At 46.2% G+C, this 23,517-nt stretch overlaps 1 protein-coding gene across 1 annotated transcript; it reads left to right on the forward strand.

Moving 5' to 3' along the window:
- The first annotated feature begins 2,403 nt into the window (after positions 1–2,403).
- On the forward strand, positions 2,404–21,690 carry LOC126176646 (uncharacterized). The gene is made up of 3 exons (XM_049923803.1): positions 2,404–2,454; positions 17,644–18,078; positions 21,514–21,690. The coding sequence occupies exons 1-3, from the start codon at positions 2,404–2,406 to the stop codon at positions 21,688–21,690; spliced, it is 663 nt and encodes a 220-aa protein (XP_049779760.1).
- Positions 21,691–23,517: the final 1,827 nt, after the last annotated feature.

A 23,517-nucleotide genomic window follows, 5' to 3' on the forward strand; every position in this document is an offset into this window, starting at 1 on the left:
ATGGCTCTGAGCACTATGTGACTTAACTTCTGAGGTCATCAGTCGCCTAGAACTTAGAACTAATTAAACCTAACTAACCTAAGGACATCACACATATCCATGCCCGAGGCAGGATTCGAACCTGCGACCGGAGCGGTCGCTCGGTTCCAGACTGTAGCGCCTAGAACCGCACAGCCACTCCGGCCGGCGCAGCAGTAACGTTGACAGGTGTATGGAGTGGTGTGTGGTCAGCAGAGCCCTTACTCGGCGACGGTATTTATTTAAACAAGGACACATGTGGAGAGATCCAACCTCCGTTTGGACTTAGGGCTAGAAAATAATAGCTGGGACAAAAAATGTGATGTAGGTCAGCACACATTACGGCTGAGCTGAAAACGAGAGTTAGAGAGAAATGATATAGATATTATAAACCTCATGCCTCAAAAACTTTTCTCTTCTTCATACCTCCTCTGTGTTATCACAGATGACGTGTCACTGATCTCATTTGACTTAAGATTGCAGTAAACGCGAGGTGCCTATTAGCTTCCACAGCCCTGAGTGGCGTGCATAAGTTGTAATAAATGTTCACCAACCTGCAGTCTTCTATGGTAGTTGTCGCCTGCGCAGAAAACAATTACATTCCACTCTAGAGTCACAAATTATTTCTATTCTTCAACAAATTAATGAACTGCATATTTCCGTAATTAGTAACACACTGTTCTCAACTATCATGTCCAAATAACCATACATTGCTAATAAAGTCGTAAATAATACCGACCGCGGCAGATGACATGTCTGTCTTCCGACACTGCCGAATCAGCTCTACTTTTACAACCCATAGATTAGTAGCAAAGACTGAACAAACACCGACCACGGCAGACATCATGTCTGTCCTCCGACACTGCCGAACCAGCTATATCTTACAGCCGAACCACTTAGCCCGCCACCCAAATTAGCCGCGATCCGAAGATCATCCAAATGCTTCGTCTCCCTTTTGGTTTAGCAGTTGTTTATTATTCTGATAGTTATTAATACATGTGAAATAATGGAATGATCGCACGCTATTGAGAGACGCTTGAATTTTAAACACAAGTAAATGCGCTTTTTTGTTTGATATTAATAATAGAAGATTACCATTTTGGTGCGCAACTCTCGAACGCAGCAGCCAATCGCGGATAAGGACCACAATTTAAGCTGTCTTTCTCACTATACCCGTACCGAACAAACCATCTGTCATCGATCGGTACCTCACACCACATTCCGTAATCTTGCCGCTGCTGCCTTCTCAACTGCTCTAAAAATAGCTTCTTGTAGGCTAATATTATGGCTGCAAAGCCAGAAATGTTACAACATTTTTCTAACATCCTTTGTCTCTGATGTCACAGAGCCAGGGCCAGTATGCACAAATTTTTACCTCAGTTCCCAGCTTGACAGCGTACTCTCTTGAATTTTTGAATTTCCCTCCAATTTATACTTACGTCAACAGTTCTACTTCCACAGGAATGGTGGGTAAAACCTGTCATTTGTTGCAGTTACCGAACGTTTTTGAATTTACCACCATTTTATACGTAGGACAACTGACCTTCGTTAGAGATGTGGAAGGGATGGAGGAACATCCGATGGCTCATCGATGCCGTCCTCAATGACATCACAGATCACAGGTGACGCACTTCCTATCCTATCCTAGCCTACCTACTCCCTTTGGCACGCCTTTCTTCGCAATGTACTATGATCTTTCTGACTCTCCAGTAGGGATACCAATTTGGAAGCTAGTTTTACGAATGACAGGGGAACTAATATGCCTTGGCTTGTGTGTGACTTCCACTTAAATTTAAATTAATGGCTCGTAACTTTTATGGGAATTCGGAATCTCCATTCGACAGCCATTCATGTAGGCAATCCATCAGTGGTATTCGTTGGCCGGGGAAAATTAGTCTAACTACGTAAATAGCTTGGTTAACTTTTATGACCTTTTTAATTACTGTGCTGTTCGATCTGAGATTATTATAAGTAATCTCGGAATTTTGTAGGCAACCTAAATATGTGGTTCGGATTGCGAAATTAATTTCATTTAGCTCTGTTTCTTTGTGACAGGGACTAGGCTGGGCTGCCATTCGGGCCATACCATGCACGTAATAGTACTTGAAAAAGTCTTCACGTCGTATTTTGTTCGTAATATGGTTGTTTAAATGTTCGATGGAAATATAGCCTTAATTCCGGTTTCGGTTTCCCTATCGACCTCTGGTAGTATTGTTTGCTTTCTATCTTTGGGACTGTAGGAAGGCAATCCTAAGAAATTTTTATGCTTGACTTTCTACTGAATGATGGGACTGGCTTGTCTTGGCCCATCTGCATTTCTCACACCAATTTGTTGGGTTTGGCGTCAACATCAAAAGCGCTTTCTTGCAATGATTCTACCTCGAAATGATCCCAGCTCGATCAGCATATATTACGGATTACGGATTAGATCAGCATGTAAGTCATTTTCATCACCTCTCAGTTGAAATACAGCAGGCAGACATGCATGCCTTCTATTGATTCCCTAATTTAGAAAAGGAGAATGATGGGGATTGCTATGAATGCTTTATTAATGAACACGTACCACACTGACTGGTAATGCAGTGTCCCATGTAAATTTTCATGGTGAAGGACCGAATCGTTTTGAATGTTTTCAGAATTGTGGGAAAACACAGTGAAATGGAACTTAGACAGGGAAAGAGGAAATGTTGCTGGGAGCGGCACTGTGTGGGGAAGGTCGGAGGGTCAGCTGCGAATTCATGATGGAAGTGGGGCTGCCGAGGCGTCCCTGGAGTCCAGTAAGTATCGTCAGGGCTTACAACCTCTGGTTGCGTACGGCACGCCGAGGACAGAGGAGGTATGAGGAGGAGGCCGCGGTTGTTTCCACATACTTTATCAGAGTTGCTCTGGAAATACCCATCACCAGTTTCAAAAACATGAGGTTCACAAAACAATGGGCTAGCCTCGTGAGCAGTATTTTCGTCATTTCGGAAGCCGTCACATGTGAAGCTAGTGCCATGCCCACAAAGGCGCTGGACTGGAGTGTACGAATGTGACTTCACGAGCCCAGACCGAGGCTGCACGTTGTTCGGTAGTAAGGGAGTGTTGTAGGACTTGATTGGCGTCTGAAGACGATGCCACTGTTCTTGGTGGGACTCTGTTCCGGAGGAAAGCCTCGCTATTAAGGGGCTCCGGAACGCCCTATACTTGCAATGTTAAAATAACGCTTATAAATTACATCTTTCCTCACAAAGTATTTGAGGTAGGAAGTTGAACTTTTTACAGATTATTTATTGGAATATGGGCTACAACTTAACACAGGGATTTTACAAAATTTTAGTTCAGTTATTAAAGATGATTTTTTTTTCAATTGTAATGAAAATTCACAACATTTTTTTGCAATTTTTGATTTATATATTCAAAAATATACAGTTTTTTGGAAAAAGGCTGTGTTAAATTATGCAGAAGGTACTGTGTAACATTTACTGAAAGTTTGAAACAAATATGCTTGGAAGGTCCTTAGAAAACATGTAATAGTATGATAAAATAAAAGTTTTGGGAATCGAGCGACAAAGAGTGGATTAACTTTTTAGTGCATTCCAGGTCCATAGGATGGATTATCTTCATCCTGTGCAAACTCCTCCTCCAGCTTCCTCTTGTACCTCCTCCTGTTTACTCTTGCTTGTATTTCTAGACTCTTTACAGCCCTGTCTGCAGCCCGAAGGCGTTCCTTGTCTAAAGCAAGCATCGCTCGTACCATGTTAGAATGTTATTATTTACAGTAATAACACATACATTTGGCTTTCCTACATTTCTCCTTTTCTTAAAAGCCTTCAGAGGATTTCTAATAACTTTACTTTTACTCACTATTATACTTCAACAAAACAGAGACTCAAGAAACATAATTAATTACGAATATTTTCGAGATAACGACAGAGTAAATAAACATGAAACAATCGACAATCACACCAGCGATATATATTGAACCATCACAGGTTAACCACAACACATACTTTATCTCACATCACTAAAATGTACCTGATGAACACGGACGTTAATAATAACACTATTTGACAGCAGTTTAACAGCGCCACAGTGGGTCACGCCCATGTAGAACACATTTCAAAAAAAATTTAAAAATAGTTGTAGTCTTCGGAATTGAATAAATTATATATCTATTAAAAGGTAATAGTCTGCAGATTCAGAAAACGCAAAAAAGTAAAAATTGAACTTTTCATGATTTTGAGCTTTTCCAGAGCCCCTTAAGCCACGTTGTTTTTCCACGTCTTTTATTGGCAAAAACTATGCTTGACGGGAAATAGAGTGCACGTCAGAGAAGAAAGAGGGAAGTTTTTGAAGCTAGGTGCAAATTACTCAGTCATGTCGACGTGGAATGGCTGGAGAGGGGTCACAAATTCGATTGCGAAATTCAGTTCAGGTGGACAGTGGCGGAGATATGCACACCAGCAGGGAGCGTAGTTTCAGTGGTCGCTATGCACCCTCATCTTCTCTGCAGAGCCTCATCCACGTCAGCGCCGACAATTCACTGTGAGCTGTTCAGGTGGCACCGGCGAGATAGGACAGTTTCTCCCGCACTTAAGGGAATCGATACGACTGCCAGTCTCATGATGAGAGCACGTGTAATGAGTGCATGATATTTGTTATCAGTCGCCAAACTTTCCAGTCGCTTTCTATCAGGAGTTCGTGAAGTGAAGGTAAGCTCCAGATCACCTTTGACTTCACTTGGTCTCCGTGAGAGACAACTCTGTTGTCAAAAATAACAAGTGATATTTAGTTTCTCACAGATAGCGTTTTTCATTATTTCTGAGATTCTTGCAATGACGGTCGTAATCATTGTTTTATCGGGATAAACGAGTGCATTTAAATGAAAATTTGTTTTTGTTAGAAATTTTCCTCACTTTAGGGACAATGTCTAGGGCCTGTTTGCAGGCAAGCTGTTGATACTGAGCTGAATAAGATCAACGTTATTTGTATGTGCAAAATATGTGGTATAGCTTTTGGGATGATTGTGTCTCTAGTACCTTCCCCTGCGGAAGTCGAACACGTTGTAGAACAAATGGACGTGGTCAGCCCATAGAGGGCTCCGCCTCCGCGGCAGCTATTCCGTGCAGCGGCTCTCGCGCAGCGAGGGAGCCACCGCTAAGCCACGTGCAGACAGCGGCCAATAGCCGCTCCCTCCGGTTTCGTATATAGGGACCCGCTCTACCCCAGTCCAGTTCCTCACCATAGTCCTGCAGAACATCCACCCCTTCCAGCGCCCCCACACACTCCAGCAGATTTCCCTTGCTGCCCACTCTGTTTTCCACTTAAACACCTCCGCCACATACTCCCACAACAGGCCCACTTTACCTTCACCCACCTAGACACCCTCCTTTAAGCCCCTCTCCCCCCTTCCCGCACCCTTCCCACCACCAACCTCCTGGCGCGTCAACAGTATCATCTCCTCTACCTCAACATTCGCTCCCTCCCTGCAAACAAATACCTCTTTCTGCATACCCTCTCCCAGCACCAAGTTGACTCCTTCATCCTTAATGAAACCTTCCTCCAACCCCACCATGTTGTCCGCAACCCCCTTATCTCCTTCACCACACTGACAATCCCCCTAGCTCGAGGCGGGGTCGCTATAGGCCACCTCAGGCATCTCCCTGTCCGGCCACAACCCCTCCTCAATGATCCGACCGAACACCTTCTCCTCAGCCTATTTTTTCCCTCCCTCACCGTCACCTGTGCCACTATCTATATCCACCCCGCAGCTCCTCTCCCCTTTGACTTCATTTCCCATGTTGACCGTATCTTCTCCACCTATGTTATCGCCACTGACCTCAACATCCACAGCCATGACCCTGCCACCCTTCGGCGGTGGTGTCAGTTCCTTGCCACCCTCCATGGTGACCTTGTTCCTCTCCCACAGCACACCCATCCTGAAAGTAACTCCACCCCCGATGTTATCCTCGCTTCCCCCAACCTCCTTGGTCGCATCGCCATTGATGTCCTCGATCCCGTCGGTAGTGACCATCTCCCTGTCCTTTTCACCATCTCCTCTACCTGTCCCGCCACTGCAGCCACTCACCCAGCTGCCCCTCCAAAGTCTGTCCATGACTACCACCATGTCAATTGGGATGCCTTCCAGGAATCCATTGCGTTACAGGTCGAAAGCCACCCCCTCACCTTTCACCACCCTGATGACATCACCCATGCCTCTTCCTTCCTTCAGAAGACCATCACTGATGCTGTGGAGGCTCATGTCCCTACGAAACTCATCCATCCTCATGGCCCTACGCTTCCTCCAAAGGCTGTCATTCTTCTGCATGGATCCCGCAGACTCTACTGCTCCTTCCTCTGCACTCGTGACCCGAATACTCTTACTCGCCACCGGCAATTACAGCGACATATCCGGATCCCCCTTACAGCAAAGAAACGCCAGGACTCGCGCCAGACAGCACACGCCTCAACTCCACCCTCCCTGTCAACTCCTCCAAGTACTGGTCAGCCTTCCACCACCTTCCTGGTAGCCATCCCACCCCGCATTACCCCATCCTCCATGACGATCGACCCTTTCCTGACAACCTAACCATTTTGCTTCCCACCTATCTGAGGTCTTCTCCATTCCTGACGATCCCCATTTTGATTACTCCCTCTTCCCCACCGTCCTTGACCGCACTGACACCTCTGTCCCCCTGCTCGCCACTAACTTCCAGTACTTGGATCGGTTACCCCCCTCAGATATCAACACTCCCATCACCGCACAAGACATCACACTCGTTCTCTGCTCCAAACGCAACACCGCCCTTGGTCATGATGGCGTCACCTACCGTCACCTCAAGGAACCCCTTCCATCCTTCCTGCCTGTGCTTGCTACCCTGTACAATGTCCTCCTCTCCACTGGATTTTACCCTGACCTGTGGAAGTCTTCCCGTGTCCTGCTGTTCCCTAAACCTAACAAACCCCCCTCTGATACCTGTTCCTATCGTCCAATCTGCCTCACCTCCGTGTTCAGTAAGGTCTTCGAGGCCATCCTCTCTCGCCGTATTCACCGCCACCTTAACCAGTACTGCCTCCTTCTTCTTACCCAATGTGGCTTCTGGCCTTCCTTCTCCGCCGACGACCAGCGCCTTAACCTTACCATTCTTCTTTCCCTCCAACTTAATTCCCGTTGCTCCACTATCTTTGTTTCCCTTGATCTCCAGAACGCCTATGACCTTGTCTGGCATCCCAGGCTCCTCTTTAAACTCAAGACCTATGCTCTCCCCATCACCTTCGTCCGTCTTGTTGTTTCCTTCTTCTCCTATCGTCCCTCCCATATGACTATCCAAAATTCCTGTACTTTCTACTCCTCTGCCGGCGTGCCCCAAGGTTCTGTCCTTTCCCCTCTCCTCTATCTCTTGTACACTGCAGATATGCCCAAACCTCCCACTCCTGTTCATCTTCTCCAGTTTGCTGATGACACCACCTTCCTAGCCCTTTATCCTACCCTTCAACAGTCCCAACGTACCCTCCAAATCCACCTTGATCAATTCACCGCATGTTGCAACCAGTGGTTCCTCCGTGTTAATCCCTCCAAGAGCCAGGCGATCATCATAGGCCACACCACCCGCTCCTTCCGCCTCCATGATTTCTACCTCACCATTTATGGCTCTCCTATCCACCTCACTCCTACCCTCAAATACCTTGGCCTCACCCTCGACCGCCACCTTACCTGGACTCCCCATCGCCTTACCATCCAAAACAAAACTCACAACCGCCTCCGCCTCCTGAAACTCCTGTCCGGCCAGACGTGGGGTCTGCATCCCCCATCCTTCACACCTACAAATCCTTGATCCACCCCATCCTTTGTTATGCCAGCGTTGCTTGGATTTCCGCCCCTCCCTGGTTCTATAAAGCCCTCCAAATCCTCGAACGCCTCGCCTTCCGCATCCCCCTTCTGTCCCCCAAACTCATCCTCTACGACCTCATCTCCTTCCCCCACCTTCTCCTTTTCATTGAACACATCTGCACACTATATATTGTCCGCCGCCTTGATCCCCCTCACCCCCTAGTGTCTTCCTTCCTCTCCACCCACAACCAGTTGCCGCGCCTTTACCGTTGTGTCCCACTCTCTCTCCATCTCCACACCCTCCATCTCCTTTCCCAACACAACTTCCACCGTCTACCCCTCCCGGATCATGAGCTTTGCCCTGACATCTACCCTTCCTACCAACTCTAACCCCATCTTCCTGCCTCCTCCTGAGGGCTCCCTCTCCTCCCCCTCCCTCTTCCTGAGCAGCTTCCCCCTCCTACTCCCCCTCCATCTCTTGTGCCTCCTTTCAGTGTGTCTGCGCTCCCTCCTGCCCCGTCTTCCCTCTTCCTCTCCCGCCCCACCTGTCTCCTGCCTCTTCATGAATCCACTGATGCCCCTCCTCTCTTCATCCCGCCGCTTCCCCAGCTGCCCCATGCTCTCACCTCCTTTTCCATCCTCTCTGACCTTTCCCTCAGCAGGTCCCACCTGGCAGTTTTATTCTTCATCATGTGTGCTCCAAGTGGGTTTTAAGTGTGTTGTTCCGAAGTGTTTTTAATACTGTGTCCGACCTTTAACCTGTGCATGCGCATTCAGTGTCTTCTCTGTGTTTTAAGAATCGGCAACTGTGTTTTTTAACTTTCTGGTGACCTTTTTAACTGTCCCCCATGAACGTCTCCATGTCTGTGTATTTTTACCTCCATTTTCTCCCCTTACTCTGTTTTATGTTCTCTTTTTTATCTCCTTTAGTATGTATCATTTTATTCTTGTTTTAGTTGTCATGTCACCCGGCTGAAGAGCGGCGGATTGTGCCGCTGACAGCCCTCCCCTGCCCGTATGGGGCAGGAGAATGAAATCACAATAAATAAAAAAATAAATAAAAACCTAGTCCAGCCAGTCTGGTACTCGCTCTGGATTTCGTTTCTATCTCGGCGGTACTGTGTTCTGGTCATTGCTCGTTGTTGACATTTGCCTGGCTCTGGATTTATGTTTGGTGTTTGGTGTTCTGGTTTCCACAAGCCTCCGTTGTTTATCTCTTCCTTGTTGTGTCGCTCATAGTTGGTCATGGTTGGTTGTTGTCAGTTGTCGTTGGTCTGTCGTCCGACTCGTCCTGTGTTTACCCGGTGGTGCGTGCTCCACCACCCGTGGCTTCCACGCCTGGCGGCTCCGATCTGTGGCCCAAGGCGTTCCGGCTGTTGGTCGTGGTTACTACAGTGACTAACTAGATGCATTAGTATTATGGTTGACACATGGATATCTTCGACCTTAGTTCTCATAACATTTTCAGACATTTACTAAACAGGCAGAGGATCCAACCAGAAGTTTCTTCCATTTCTCATGTTATGTCCATCCCTCTTTATATTTTATTCCTCATCCCCCTTGTCATCTGTAATTGCTCGTATGATCTATGTTCTTGTGTAACCCACAAGCGCCAAAGCGAAGATTCGGAAAGCAAGACCAGAGAAGGCCGTGAGGAGACCTTGGCCAATGGTGCTCAGAATTGGACCGCGCCGAGCCAAGAGCGAAATGTGGAAGCAATGAAGCCATTCATGGAACGTATTTATGGAGTCTGCTACAAGAACAACTAGTTGTGATCCTTATCAGTTAGTCGCCTGGACTTTGACTACAGGGATGACTATTACTGTTTGCGTGTTACTTGCGATAGCAATGTAATTCCAAAGTTAAGTATTGTGAAAACTGTTTTATAGAAAAAAACTACTAATGTTATTCGTCTGAATTGTTGTATAGCATTCCGGGAACGCAGCATCCTTTAGGCACCCTATAAGCAACAAGTGGGCAAGATCCTACAACTGGCGCAAAGGTGTTACAAACAATGTGCCTGCCGGCCACAGTTTTCTACTCTTTTCTTTTATGTGCAGATGCCTTAATTCTCTCTTGTTTTTACTTTGCAGGAGCGCATATTGCTTTAACAATTTCTCATCGTTTTTGCTAATCAGTGTGTTGTGTACATAGTTCCGCATAGTCAGCGCGTACACAACTTTCCCACTAGAGCGCGCCCCGCTAAGGACAACAGTGCAGGCGCAGCACTCATTCATCTCCGCTCTACGAGATGGCCCTGCCTTAGAGACAGACCAATTTCTGCTTCCGCCAATCCGCGTATTAATATGTAACGCAGCCAATGAGATCGCTGCTAACGTAGAACCTTTTCTCCTCGTGGATCACACTCGCACAGTGATACATGAATGCATGAGTTTTTATAACAAGTGTACAGACCTCCGATTAGCCAGTCTGCATTAATCTGTACCAGTCTGCATTAGTCTGTATCAGTCTATAGTCAAGTTTCAGTCTGCACCTAATAAGATTACCATATACCTGTACATAGCCATGAAGATAAATGTATAGACACTTTGTCAAGTATCAGAGATATGTGAGAATAAGATTAACGTACCAAGACCAAAGGAACTTCAGATTTTCAATTGCAAATAGCATCCAGAATCAAGTTACGTAAGGTTTATGCATGTTACTATTTTAATAAATGTGTGTGAAATTTAATCAAGTTCTGTTTAAAGTTGGTCACCATGAATCTGCTACTCTAAGCGTGCAAGTGGCATTTCTATCGTCTGACCTAACGACAGAAGATAAACACGCCACGATAAGACCACGAGACATATTGCTGCCACTCGCCTACTTCGTTAGAGCGACAAGTCAAATAATCTGATGATGTGTGTACCGAAGGTCTTACAGTACGCACACCACACAGTGTTTCCAGGTGGGTGTTGTAGAAACTTTCTTTGTCTACATTTTGGCCTATTTTGCTTGCCTTATGGATTTGTCACATTTGTGTATGTGAAACTTCCCTATCTATTATCAACGGTAGGAAGTGCAGTGTTCCGCCTCATTCAAAAACTATTTCCTGACGCCACTCCGAGTGAACTTCACTACGATCAGGCGGTACAGGCCCTAACAAACTATTATGATAAATAAGTGAATCTGGCAACAACCAGGTATCAATTATTTAATTGAAAAAAAAAACAGTCTGAACAAACTTATCGCGAATGGGTAACAGAATAGCAAGGTACGACAAGGAAATGTAAATTAAGATGTGCTTGCAGTGCTTTATATTCTGACATTATGTTGCGTGATGCGATCATTTACAGTGTGCCTGATGTCAAAGGGAGAGAACAAGTTTTGAAATAGTCCGATCCATTATTTCAGCAGGTAGTGGAAATACTACACTCATGTTAATAAATTAAGGATAATTGCAGAATGTGGGGCCACACAACGTGGCACTACACAAAACTGGCTCTACTAGCACAGGCACATAGGAACGCACACGACACAGATCTGTAAGTCCACAGTATTGGTGATAAGTTGGGAGAACCGTTCAGAAACACATGTGCAACAAAACGCCACACTTCCTGCGCATGTACCCCGACATCAGTATGGGATATGGTCACCATGCACACGTACACAGGTCGCACAACGGGTTGGCATACTCTGGATGTGGTCGTCGAGCAGCTGCGGGGGTACAACCTCCCATTCTTGCACCAGTTCCTGTCGGAGCTCCTGAAGTGTCCTAGGGGTTTGAAGACGTGCAACGATACGTCGACCGAGAGCATCCAAGACGTGCTCGATAGGGTTTAGTTCTGGAGAACTGGGAGGCCACTCCATTAGCCTGATATCTTCTGTTTCAAGCTACTCCTCCACGATGGCCGCTCGGTGGGGCCGTGCGTTATCATCCATCAGGAGGAAGGTGGGACCCACTGCGCCCCTGAAAAGGCGGACATACTGGTGCAAAATGACGTCCCGATAGACATGATCTGTTACAGTTCCTCTGTCAAAGACATGCAGGGGTGTACGTGCACCAATCATAATCCCACCCCACACCGTAAAACCATGACCTCCACACAGGTCCCTTTCAAGGACATTAAGGGATTGGTATCTGGTTCCTGGTTCACGGCAAATGAAAACCCGGCGGGAATCACTGTTCAGACTATACCTGGATTCGTCCGTGAACATAACCTGTGACCGCTGTTCCAATGACCATGGACTGTATTCTTGACACCAGGCTTTACGGGCTCTCCTGTGAACAGGGGACAGTGGAATGCACCTTGCAGGTCTCTGGGCGAATAAACCATCTGTGTTCAACGGTCTGTAGACTGTGTGCCTGGAGACAACTGTTGCAGTGGCTGCGGCAAGGTCCTGAGTAAGGCTACCTTCAGTACTCCGTGGCCGTCTGCGGCCACTGATGGTGATATATCGGTCTTCTTGTGGTGTTGTACACTGTGGACGTCCCGCACTGTAGCGCCTGGACACGTTTCCTGGCTGCTGGAATGGTTGCCATAATCTTGAGGTCATACTTTGTGGAACACGGAGAGTCCGTGCTACGACCTGCTGTGTTTGACCAGCCTCCAGTCGCCCTAGTATTCTACCGCTCACAACGTCTTCAATGTGTGTTCTTAGAGCCATTTTCGGCACACAGTCACCATTAGCACGTCAGAAAACTTCTGCACACTTACTCGCTGCACCGTACTCTGACATGCACCAACACACCTCTGCGTATGTGGACTGCTGCCAGCTCCACCGTGTGACGACCGCAGGTCAGATTCACCGCATGTTCATACCCCGAGGTGATTTAAAGCCGCAAGCCACCCAAGAGAGCGTTGTTTCAGAATATATCAGCATTATCCTTAATTTATGTGCTTGGCTGTAGATCAGTACATTTCCCGTGCCTAGGCGGCTCATACATTTGAGCAACCTTCTATTTGTCTGGTTGAGCTCCGTAGTTGTGATCGCCTCAATGCGCACCGACGGCGGGCGCTAAAAACACCGAGTAAACAACCTTCCACGCCGCATACGCAATTCGCTACACAGGCGGCTACACAGGCGAACAGAATTAAGTGTTGCTCTCACTGTTATACACGGAAAAAACGCCAAGATTTCCTCTCCCACCAAGCTCAATGTTACGCTTGTGGTAGGAAAGGACATGTGCAATCTGTGTGTTTGCAACGGAACAAACATTAGAATTCGGCCTACTCACAAAAATCTAGTCACAAGGCCCATGTCATTAATGGAGTATATTCAAAGTCTGCAACAGGTGTTAGCAAACAGCCGGCCGGAGTTGCCGAGCGGTTAAAGGCTCTGCAGTCTGGAACCGCACGACCGCTACGGTCGCAGGTTCGAATCCTGCCTCGGGCATGGATGTGTGTGATGTCCTTAGGTTAGTTAGGTTTAAGTAGTTCTAAGCTCTAGGGGACTTATGACCACAGCAGTTGAGTCCCATAGTGCTCAGAGCCATTTGAACCATTTGTTAGCAAACCTAGAGAGAGGACAGTTTCATCAGTGATGCAACAGTCAAACAGCCTTTATGTTCATTTATTTATTTGTGGGAAACGTGTGAAATTGCTAAAACGTCACATTGCTGAAACGTCACACATTTTAAATGTTAGGCTCCCCATGTCTGTCTAAAACTAGCATGTCACTGACAACTAACAGTGGACAAGACAGTCATGTTCTAGGAACGTGTACAGTGTCTTCCAGGTATCAATCGCACGAGTGTGAGCACGTATTTGGACTTGACTCTTTTGATTTGTTTGGCTTTAACATTCAGGACAATGTGTTGGCAAAGTCCACATTCAATGCAAAAGACAGAGTAACTTGCTAGAAGAATTCCCGGAACCCTTTCCCCTTTAAGGGGCTCCGGAACGCCCTATACTTGCAATGTTAAAATAACGCTTATAAATTACATATTTCCTCACAAAGTATTTGAGGTAGGAAGTTGAACATTTTACAGATTATTTATTGGAATATGGGCTACAACTTAACACAGAGATTTTAAAAAAATTTAGTTCAGTTATTAAAGATGATTTTTTTTCAATTGTAATGAAAATTCACAACATTTTTTTGCAATTTTTTATTTATATATTCAAAAATATACAGTTTTTTGGAAAAAGGCTGTGTTAAATTATGCAGAAGGTACTGTGTAACATTTACTGAAAGTTTGAAACAAATATGTTTGGAAGATCCTTAGAAAACATGTAATTAGTATGAGAAAATAAAAATTTTGGGAATCGAGCGACAAAGATTGGATTAACTTTTTAGTGCATTCCAGGTCCATAGGATGGATTATCTTCATCCTCTGCAAACTCCTCCTCCAGCTTCCTCTTGTTCCTCCTCCTGTTTACTCTGCTTGTATTTCTAGACTCCTTACAGCCCTGTCTGCAGCCCGAAGGCGTTCCTTGTCTAAAGCAAGCATCGCTCGTACCATGTTAGAATGTTATTATTTACAGTAATAACACATACCTTTGGCTTTCCAACATTTCTCCTTTTCTTAAAAGCCTTTAGAGGATTTCTAATAACTTTACTTTTACTCATTATTATACTTCAACAAAACAGAGACTCAAGAAACAGAATTAATTACGAATTTTTCGAGATAACGACAGAGTAAATAAACATGAAACAATCGACAATCACACCAGCGATATATATTGAACCGTCACAGGTTAGCCACAACACATACTTTATCTCACATCACTAAAATGTACCTGATGAACACGGACGTTAATAATAGCACCATTTGACAGCAGTTTAACAGCGCCACAGTGGGTCACGCCCATGTAGAACACATTTCAAAAAAAAAATTTAAAAATACTTGTAGTCTTCGGAATCGAATAAATTATATACCTATTAAAAGGCAGATTCAGAAAACGCAAAAAAGTAAAAATTGAACTCTTCATGATTTTGAGCCTTTCCGGTGCCCCTTAAGGATAAGCTAATAATTTTGTTGCCCATATTAATCTGTTCCCATTGCATTATGGGAACAAGTCGCTGCTGAACTTAAGGAGTTGCAATATAACAAAGTTATTTGCGCCCATATCAGTTACTCAGTGGGCACGTGCACTGGTTTTGCTTCCCAAACCCTCAGGTCGCTTTCGCCTCTGTGTTGACTGTCATCGTCATTGCCACGCCCAAAGGATCTCATGGACAAATTAAGACATGGAGGCTACTTTTCAAAAATTGATTTGCGCGACACGTATTTTCAAATATAGCTCAACGAAGAATCTCAAAAATTATGTGTAGTAAATACCGATTTGAGCTTGTTTAAATATTTGCGTTTGCCTTTAGGGAGTGCTTCCGCACCCACCATTTTTCAACGGTATTTGGAACTGCTAACTGCACAAGTACCAAACTGTTCAAACTATTTGTACGACGTTGTACTAACAGGTGTCACACTTGAAGAACATATTGCAAATTTACGTGCTTTGTTTCGTGTGTTATCTGACGCAGGGCTGAGGTGTAGGCTGGACAAGTGTGATTTTTTAAAACCTGAGTTGCAGTATCTTGGTCTTATCGTAAACAGTCAAAGTGTACATCCTCTTCAGTCGCATTTGTTAGTCAGATGAGACTTGCCAGTTCCTCGGAATATCACATAATTGAAGTCAGTTTTGGGGAAAAGGAACTATTATATTCGGTTCATACCGAATGCTGCACAAATCTGGGTTCCATTACATTGCTTGCGTCGCAAGAATGTACCATTTGTTAGGACAGATGTGTGCCAAGTAGCTTTTCAAAAACATAAAGATGCATTGCTCAGAGATAGATGTTTAATTCACTTTGACCCTGAAAAACCAGTTGTATTGCAAGTTGACGATTTCCTCTTAGGGAATCGGAGCAGTGATTTCGCATCAGAAGTGTTATCCAAAGCTCGATTTAAAGAGGTATTGGCTATTGTGTATGGTGTCTCCAAATTCCACCACTATTTGTATGGCAGAAAATTCTGCTTAGTAACACATCAAAAGCTTTGCACTCCTTGTTTCGTCCGACGAAACCGGTTCCTGTACGAATTGCTCAAAAACTGCAGAGATGGGCTTTGTTGTTGCCTCAGTATCAGTACGAGATTGCATTTCATTAGACTGCTCAACATGGTAATGTGGACGCACTTTCACGTCTTCCGATTGGCCCTGACAGAGACCTTGACGCTTCTGCTGCATCTTGTTGTCACATCGATGCTCAGGATTCTGAATTGCTTCAGTCTTTTCCGATTAACTAAAAGAAAATTGCACAGGCCACGGACGGTGATCAAGATTTGAACACTTTGCTCAACTAAATTCGCACATCTTGGCGTCGTTCCTTGCATTGCAAAAAGAACTCCGTAGTGCCCCGATACTTAGCACGTTGGTGTAGTGCTGTACAGAAAGGTGTGATTCTTATTCAGAATAACAATGGACAATGGACAGTCACTTGTGTTGATCCCTAAAGCTTTGCAAAAATAAGTGTTGCAGTTACTTCACCGAGGACACTGAGGGATTGTTCGGCCCGATAGCTCAATGGTCAGGGGCCCGGGGTCGAGTCCCGGCTGGGTCGGGGATTTCCTCCGCTCAGGTACAGGATATTGTGTTGTCTTCATCATAATTTCATCCCCATCCGGCGCGCAGGTCGCCCAATGTGGCGTCGAATGTAATAAGACCTGCACCAAGGCGGCCGGACCTGCCCCGTAAGGGGCCTTTGGGCCAATGACGCCATACGCTCATTTCCTTTTTACTGGGGGATTGTTCGTATGAAACAGTTAGAGCGTCGACACAGTACTTGGCAGTGTATGAACGCCCAATAGAACAGGTAAAAGCACAGTGTCACTCATTTGCGGAAAATCAGTCCGCTCCGCCACAAAAATTCTGTGCTTGGCCTAAGTCGCAATCGCCATGGCAATGCGTGCACACAAACTTTTCGGGCCATTTTTTGAATACCCGTTGGTTGATTGCGGTTGACTCTTATGGCATGTTTCCTTTTGCTGTGCCAATGAACTCGACAATGTCACGTAGCAAAAATGGTTCAAATGGCTCTGAGCACTATGGGACTTAACATCTGAGGTCATCAGTCCCCTAGAACTTAGAACTACTTAAACCTAAGGACATCACACACATCCATGCCCGAGGCAGGATTCGAACCTGAGACCGTTGCGGTCGCGCGGATCCAGACTGAAGCGCCTAGCACAATCCAGGAGTTGTCATCGATTTTTTGCCTAGAAGGTTTACCTGAAGTAATACCGGATCTCAGTTTACGTTCAAATTAATCTGAAACATTCTTAGAATGCAGTGGCATACAGCATCTAACTAGTGCACCATTCCATCCACAGTCAAAGGGTGAAGCGGAACGCTTTGTGAGAACATTCAAGCAGCAGATGGCCACACTTCGATCCACACACACGAGGGATCAAGCACTGCCACTGTTTCTCGCCTCATATCATTCGCACACACGAGATGGACCATCGCCGGCGAAATTACTTCACAGGCGCTGCCATCGCACACTGCTCCACCTGCTCCACCCTCTTCAGCATCCGGCGCCGAAAGAAGGCCGCAAGTGCAGCTTCGCGCCGCGTGATATTGTCTTTTACAGGGTTTTTAGCGGCACCAGACGATGGGCGCGAGGCGAGATCGTCCGTCGAATTCGCGCTTGCATGTTTCAGGTCCCGATGGCTTGCGTCCCTCGCCGTGGATGCAGGAGTGTGGGCGCCTGGATGCGTCGGAAGCTATGGCTGCAGGGGACGTTTACCTTCCGGCCATACCCCGCCATCCTGTTGGAAACGTCAACGGGAAAACGACCAGCACGGTACATGTCCACCTGCTGCTGCCATGAAGAAGGTGGCGATTGCTGCGGGAGAGGAATGGGAGGAGGCGGAGGAGGAGGCGGAGGAGGAGGCGGAGGAGGAGGCGGAGGCGGAGGAGGCGGAGGAGGCGGAGGCGGAGGCGGAGGCGGAGGCGGAGGAGGAGGCGGAGGAGGAGGCGGAGGCGGAGGAGGAGGCGGAGGAGGAGGCAGAGGAGGAGGCGGAGGCGGAGGAGGAGGCGGAGGAGGAGGCAGAGGAGGAGGCAGAGGAGGAGGCGGAGGAGGAGGCGGAGGAGGAGGCGGAGGAGGAGGCGGAGGAGGAGGCGGAGGAGGAGGCGGAGGAGGAGGCGGAGGAGGAGGCGGAGGAGGAGGCGGAGGAGGAGGCGGAGGAGGAGGCGGAGGAGGAGGCGGAGGAGGAGGCGGAGGAGGAGGCGGAGGAGGAGGCGGAGGAGGAGGCGGAGGAGGCGGAGGAGGCGGAGGAGGCGGAGGAGGCGGAGGAGGCGGAGGTTCTAACTCCATTCTGTCGTCCTGCGGTATCGTGGTAACACCTTCTTGCAGCTGCTGTGGCCACACTGTCCTCTGGATACGTGACTCTGGGAAAAGAGAGAGTGAAAGATCATCGTCTACAGAGGCGAAGCTGATTTTGATGGAGGCGCTGCAAGCCATCGGGACCTGAAAAAAGACACATGCAAGCTCCAAGTCGACAGAAGATCTCGCCTCGCGACCCTCGCCATGGTCGCTCGCCATAATCGACGACCGCCGGTCGCTTATGGGAAGGGGGGGGGGGAGAAATGTTCTGGCGTAACCACAAGTGCCGGAACGAAGTGTACATGGTGGTAGCCAGTCAAGCAAATTTTAGGGAGTTGGTTTACAAAATTTATTTCAAAGGCCCAGTCAAATTTTTACAAGCGTTCTCCCCGTGTAACTTACGTCATGCCTATGTGACACAAGTCGCTTGTCTTTCAAAACCGAGGCAGTTCTGTCCAGTTAAAACTGCTGACGAGAGACGCCTTGAGCCCTCTGCTGAAACTGCTAGCGAATTCACGCCATTGGTCTTAGCCAATAGCGTGCGCGGGATACCGATCACGTGTGTGGAGTGCTCTGCGGTGCAGAACACAGTTGCTTCTCTCTCTTGTAATCCAGACCTCGAGCAGAACAGACGTCTTTTGGGAAGGCAGAGCCTCTGGCTCTGCTATTCACGACCGGCCACCGACGTAAGTTAACATGAACCGCTTCCCCTTCCGTTGCCCATTTTAATTAACTGTTGCCGGCCCGAGTGGCATGGCGGTTCTAGGCGCTACATTCTGGAACCGCGCGACCGTTACTGTCGCAGGTTGGGATCCAGCCTCGGGCATGGATGTGTGTGATGTCCTTAGGTCACTTAGGTTTATCAAGTTGTAAGTTCTAGGGGACTGATGACCTGAGAAGTGAAGTCCCATAGTGCTCGGAGCCATTTTTTGAATCAATTAATTGTTCGACCTCCTGGACTGCCCTAAATCTGGTAACTTCCGACCCTAGGCGCGCCCCTTGTACACCGTACATTGAAATACATCCTCTTTATCGTACCTAATTTCTTGTTTTCTCATTTAACCCTGGATGCTCACACTCTAATGCTGACCGCTCGACCTCCTGCACCCTGCCGCCACGAGGCATATGCAACAACCGCCTCCCACGTTTCCCAAACCCTGTATACCTTTGGTGACCAGAAGTGGCATCATAAACGCTAGTGAAGATGTGGAATGCAAGACCAGAGAAGGCGCTGAGGAAACGTCGGCCAATGTTGGTCGGAACTGGACCGCGCCGCGCTAAGATCGACACATGGTTCAAATGGTTCTCAGCACAATGGGACTTAACTTCTGAGGTCATCAGTCCCCTAGAACTTAGAACTACTTAAACCTAAGGACGTCACACACATCCATGCCCGAGTGGTCGCGCGGTTCCAGACTGTAGCCCCTAGAACCGCTCGGCCACTCAGCCGGCCAAGAGCGACACCTGCAACAAGTGAATATAAACGCCGCTCCTGCTAGCCTTTGCCGCTCAGATCGCCTCAGTGTACTGACATTCATGGAGCGTATTTGCGGAGTCTGCTACAAGAACAACTAGTTGTGATCTTTATCAGTTACTTGCCTGGACTTTAGCGATGACTATTACTGTTTGCTTGTTACTTGCGACAACGATGTAATTCCAAACTTACCCAAACAGCGTCAAAACTGTTTTACAGAAATAAAACAATAAAACTACTAACGTTATGTTATTGGATTGTTGTATAGCATTCCAAGAACGCAGCACCCTTAGGCGCCCTATAAGCAACGAGCTGACAAGAGCCCACAGCCTGTGTGTTTTCGTCATTTGCCTCGAAAGTGATCTCTACTATCACACTCATGTACCATATTGTTTTGCCAGCTGCCGATATCTGCTTTCGTTATACTTTCAGCTTATTCTGAATCTGATAGTACGTCTTTCTTCACGTCTTTCTCTCAAAGAGACGCTGTCTGTTCCTTCGTTTCCTTTGTTCTTAATCACTTTCAGAAAGATCACTCAATCTCACTGTTGTCACTATTATAGCCCTTTTCAAAATCCATCTTACTGTCGCCCTTGTCTATACAGTCAGTCCAGTTCTCGGTTTGTGTAGATGTATCTATTCTCGTTCTGTTCTTGACATTGAGTCTTTCAGCATCATGTTTTCTTTCGGCGGAGGATTTAGTTTTCTTTCAACAGTTACATGTAATTTTGTAACCTGTTTGGTGAAAGGGATCGGGTTTTCTGAGGTCCTTCCATGGTGGTGTTTGGTTTTGTTGTGCGTTGATCTGATATTTTTTCTGTCATCATGTTGTGGTTACCTGTGATGCTCGTCAGCAGAATACTCGGCCGTCTCGAATCCATATTCTGTTTTTGATTTTCCCACCCCAAGAATACGTGATACGTCACGCAGGCTTTCCACCGTTGGCTGAATGGTACCTTGCCTCTAAAAGGCATTCACTTCCTAAAACCGTTCTGTTCTTGTAATAGTAGTAAGTCTTTATTGAACGTATTCATTGAATTTAATATTGACGTCTATTAGCACGTTAAGTAGCCAAAGTACGGAAGTGAACATATGGAGGATGGTTAGACCTTCATATTCCGTCTGACTGTGCCTGCCGCATACGCCGAGCACCTCATCAGCAGAAGAAAGCGCGCTGATGATGTAAAAGTGATCTAGGTAATTTAAGAGAACTACAGGACACCTGAATATAGTTCCGCCTGACAACTGAGCGTATTTACGACCTTAAGGTGCTTATTGTGTGCGATACGTCCTTTGAGTCCGTCGTGTTCATCACGAGTTCTCCCAGATGAAATCAGGAAAGAGCGTAATTACCATCCTGGCTGTGTTCCACATGACCATGGACTGCATGCTTCCTTCATCATTCACTCTGTGAGGTAATTAACTGCTGTGGACTACTTTTCTTGCGGACGTTGAGATCACTCGCAGCGGAGGTTTCTTGTGAAGTAGCTTCAGTATGGGACCTCTGCAGCTAATCCACACGGGAACCCACACTAGCTATGAGCACATTCTTCTAAAAACGGACAATTAGAATAACAAATACAAGCAAAGAAAGAATGACTGAAGCGTGTCTGAATAATGTTCACAGATATCATAAGAAGATACTAAACCAAAGATGGAATTCACAATATCTACAAAAGTACGTAAGTTTGTAATGGAATACAGGTTAGAAATTATAATGTAGACTGCAGCTCGTTATCTGTACGAGTATGAAATCAAACGGGCGAGTACAATTGAAATATAAGCGAATGTAATTGCTCTTTTGTCTGCAAGTACGGAAGGCCATCAGTTTACCATGCATGTGGAAAAGTAGCTTAAGTAATGATAAAAAAAAAGAACGAGGGCAATGAAGTGAAATGACTTGTTCAATGGAACAAACCAAAAAGTTTTGCTTGTTTAGAAACCAAGATACAAAACAGAAAGGGCAGAATTGTTACATACGAACAAGCAACACAACTTAAATGTTGACTACGACGATGAGTTCGGTCAGTCAATAGTGAGGGAAGAAATAGGTAGAGCATTCAAGGGGCTGAGAGATCGTAAAGCTCCTACAGCTGGTAACATCCCTGGATTGTAACTGAACACAGTCTAGAAGAAGTAAAAAGACTGACGATAGTTACACAGAGGGAGAAGTACACCACGATTTTGTGCAGTTACATATGATATGCATTGCGAAGACGATCAGTCCAAAGAATTGCAAACAAGTCTCAGCCTCGTAACACACGCCTGGATGTTCACAAAATGGCTCTGAGCACTATGGGACTTAACATCTGAGGTCATCAGTCCCCTAGAACTTAGAACTACTTAAACCTAACCAACCTAAGGACATCACACACATCCATGCCCGAGGGAGGATTCGAAACTGCGACCTTAGCAGTCACGCGGTTCTGGACTGAAGCGCCTAGAACCGCTAGGTCACCGCGGCCGGCGGACGTTTACAAAATCATCAGTTTGCATTTCAAAGGAACGCGAGAGGTAATACTAACTCACCGAAAATTATAATGAAATCTCTGAGACTAAACACAACACCCTTGATCACCTTTGTACAAATAGAGAAAGCGTTTGATCATTAACCAGAAAAAGTTGAAATTATTCAAAGAGATGAAGAATGCAGCAACAGACCACAGGGACAAAAGAATGACGCTAAAGTTCTACAATACTGTGGAGGAATTCTCAGAAACCAGCAGAAATGAGATACAAGTTAATGGAAACTGTGGAAAAATTTTATGACCTTTCAGGAATTTGTAGAATTTTGGAACACGTATTATGTTCGAGTATAATGACTTTTCAGGAGACTAGAAATCTACTCTGTAGGAATCAGCATGGGTTTAGAAATAGACGGTCATGTGAAACCCAGCTCGTGCTATTCGTCCACGAGACTCAAAGAGCTATAGACACGGGTTCACAGGTAGACGCCGTGTTTCTTGACTTCCGCAAGGCGTTCGATACAGTTCCCCACAGTCGTTTAATGAACAAAGTAAGAGCATATGGAGTATCAGACCAATTGTGTGATTGGATTGAAGAGTTCCTAGATAACAGAACGCAGCATGTCATTCTCAATGGAAAGAAGTCTTCCGAAGTAAGAGTGATTTCAGGTGTGCCGCAGGGAAGTGTCATAGGACCGTTGCTATTCACAATATACATAAATGACCTTGTGGATGACATCGGAAGTTCACAGAGGCTTTTTGCAGATGATGCTGTGGTGTATCGAGAGGTTGTAACAATGGAAAATTGTACTGAAATGCAGGAGGATCTGCAGCGAATAGACGCATGGTGCAGGGAATGGCAATTGAATCTCAATGTAGACAAGTGTAATGTGCTGCGAATACATAGAAAGATAGTTCCCTTATGATTTAGCTACAAAATAGCAGGTCAGCAACTGGAAGCAGTTAATTCCATAAATTATCTGGGAGTACGCATTAGGAGTGATTTAAAATGGAATGATCATATAAAGTTGATCGTCGGTAAAGCGAATGCCAGACTGAGATTCATTGGAAGAAACCTAAGGAAATGCAATCCGAAAACAAAGGAAGTAGGTTACAGTACGCTTGTTCGCCCACTGCTTGAATACTGCTCAACAGTGTGGGATCCGTACCAGATAGGGTTGATAGAAGAGATAGAGAAGATCCAACGGAGAGCAGCGCGCTTCTTTACAGGATCATTTAGTAATCGCGAAAGCGTTACGGAGATGATAGATAAACTCCAGTGGAAGACTCTGCAGCAGAGACGCTCAGTAGCCCGGTACGGGCTTTTGTCAAAGTTTCGAGAACATACCTTCACCGAAGAGTCAAGCAGTATATTGCTCCCTCCTACGCATATCTAGCGAAGAGACCATGAGGATAAAATCAGAGAGATCAGAGCCCACACAGAAGCATACCGACAACCCTTCTCTCCACGAACAATA

The sequence above is a fragment of the Schistocerca cancellata genome, chromosome 3 (genome assembly GCF_023864275.1).
Source record: "Schistocerca cancellata isolate TAMUIC-IGC-003103 chromosome 3, iqSchCanc2.1, whole genome shotgun sequence".
NCBI classification, from domain to species: domain Eukaryota; kingdom Metazoa; phylum Arthropoda; class Insecta; order Orthoptera; family Acrididae; genus Schistocerca; species Schistocerca cancellata.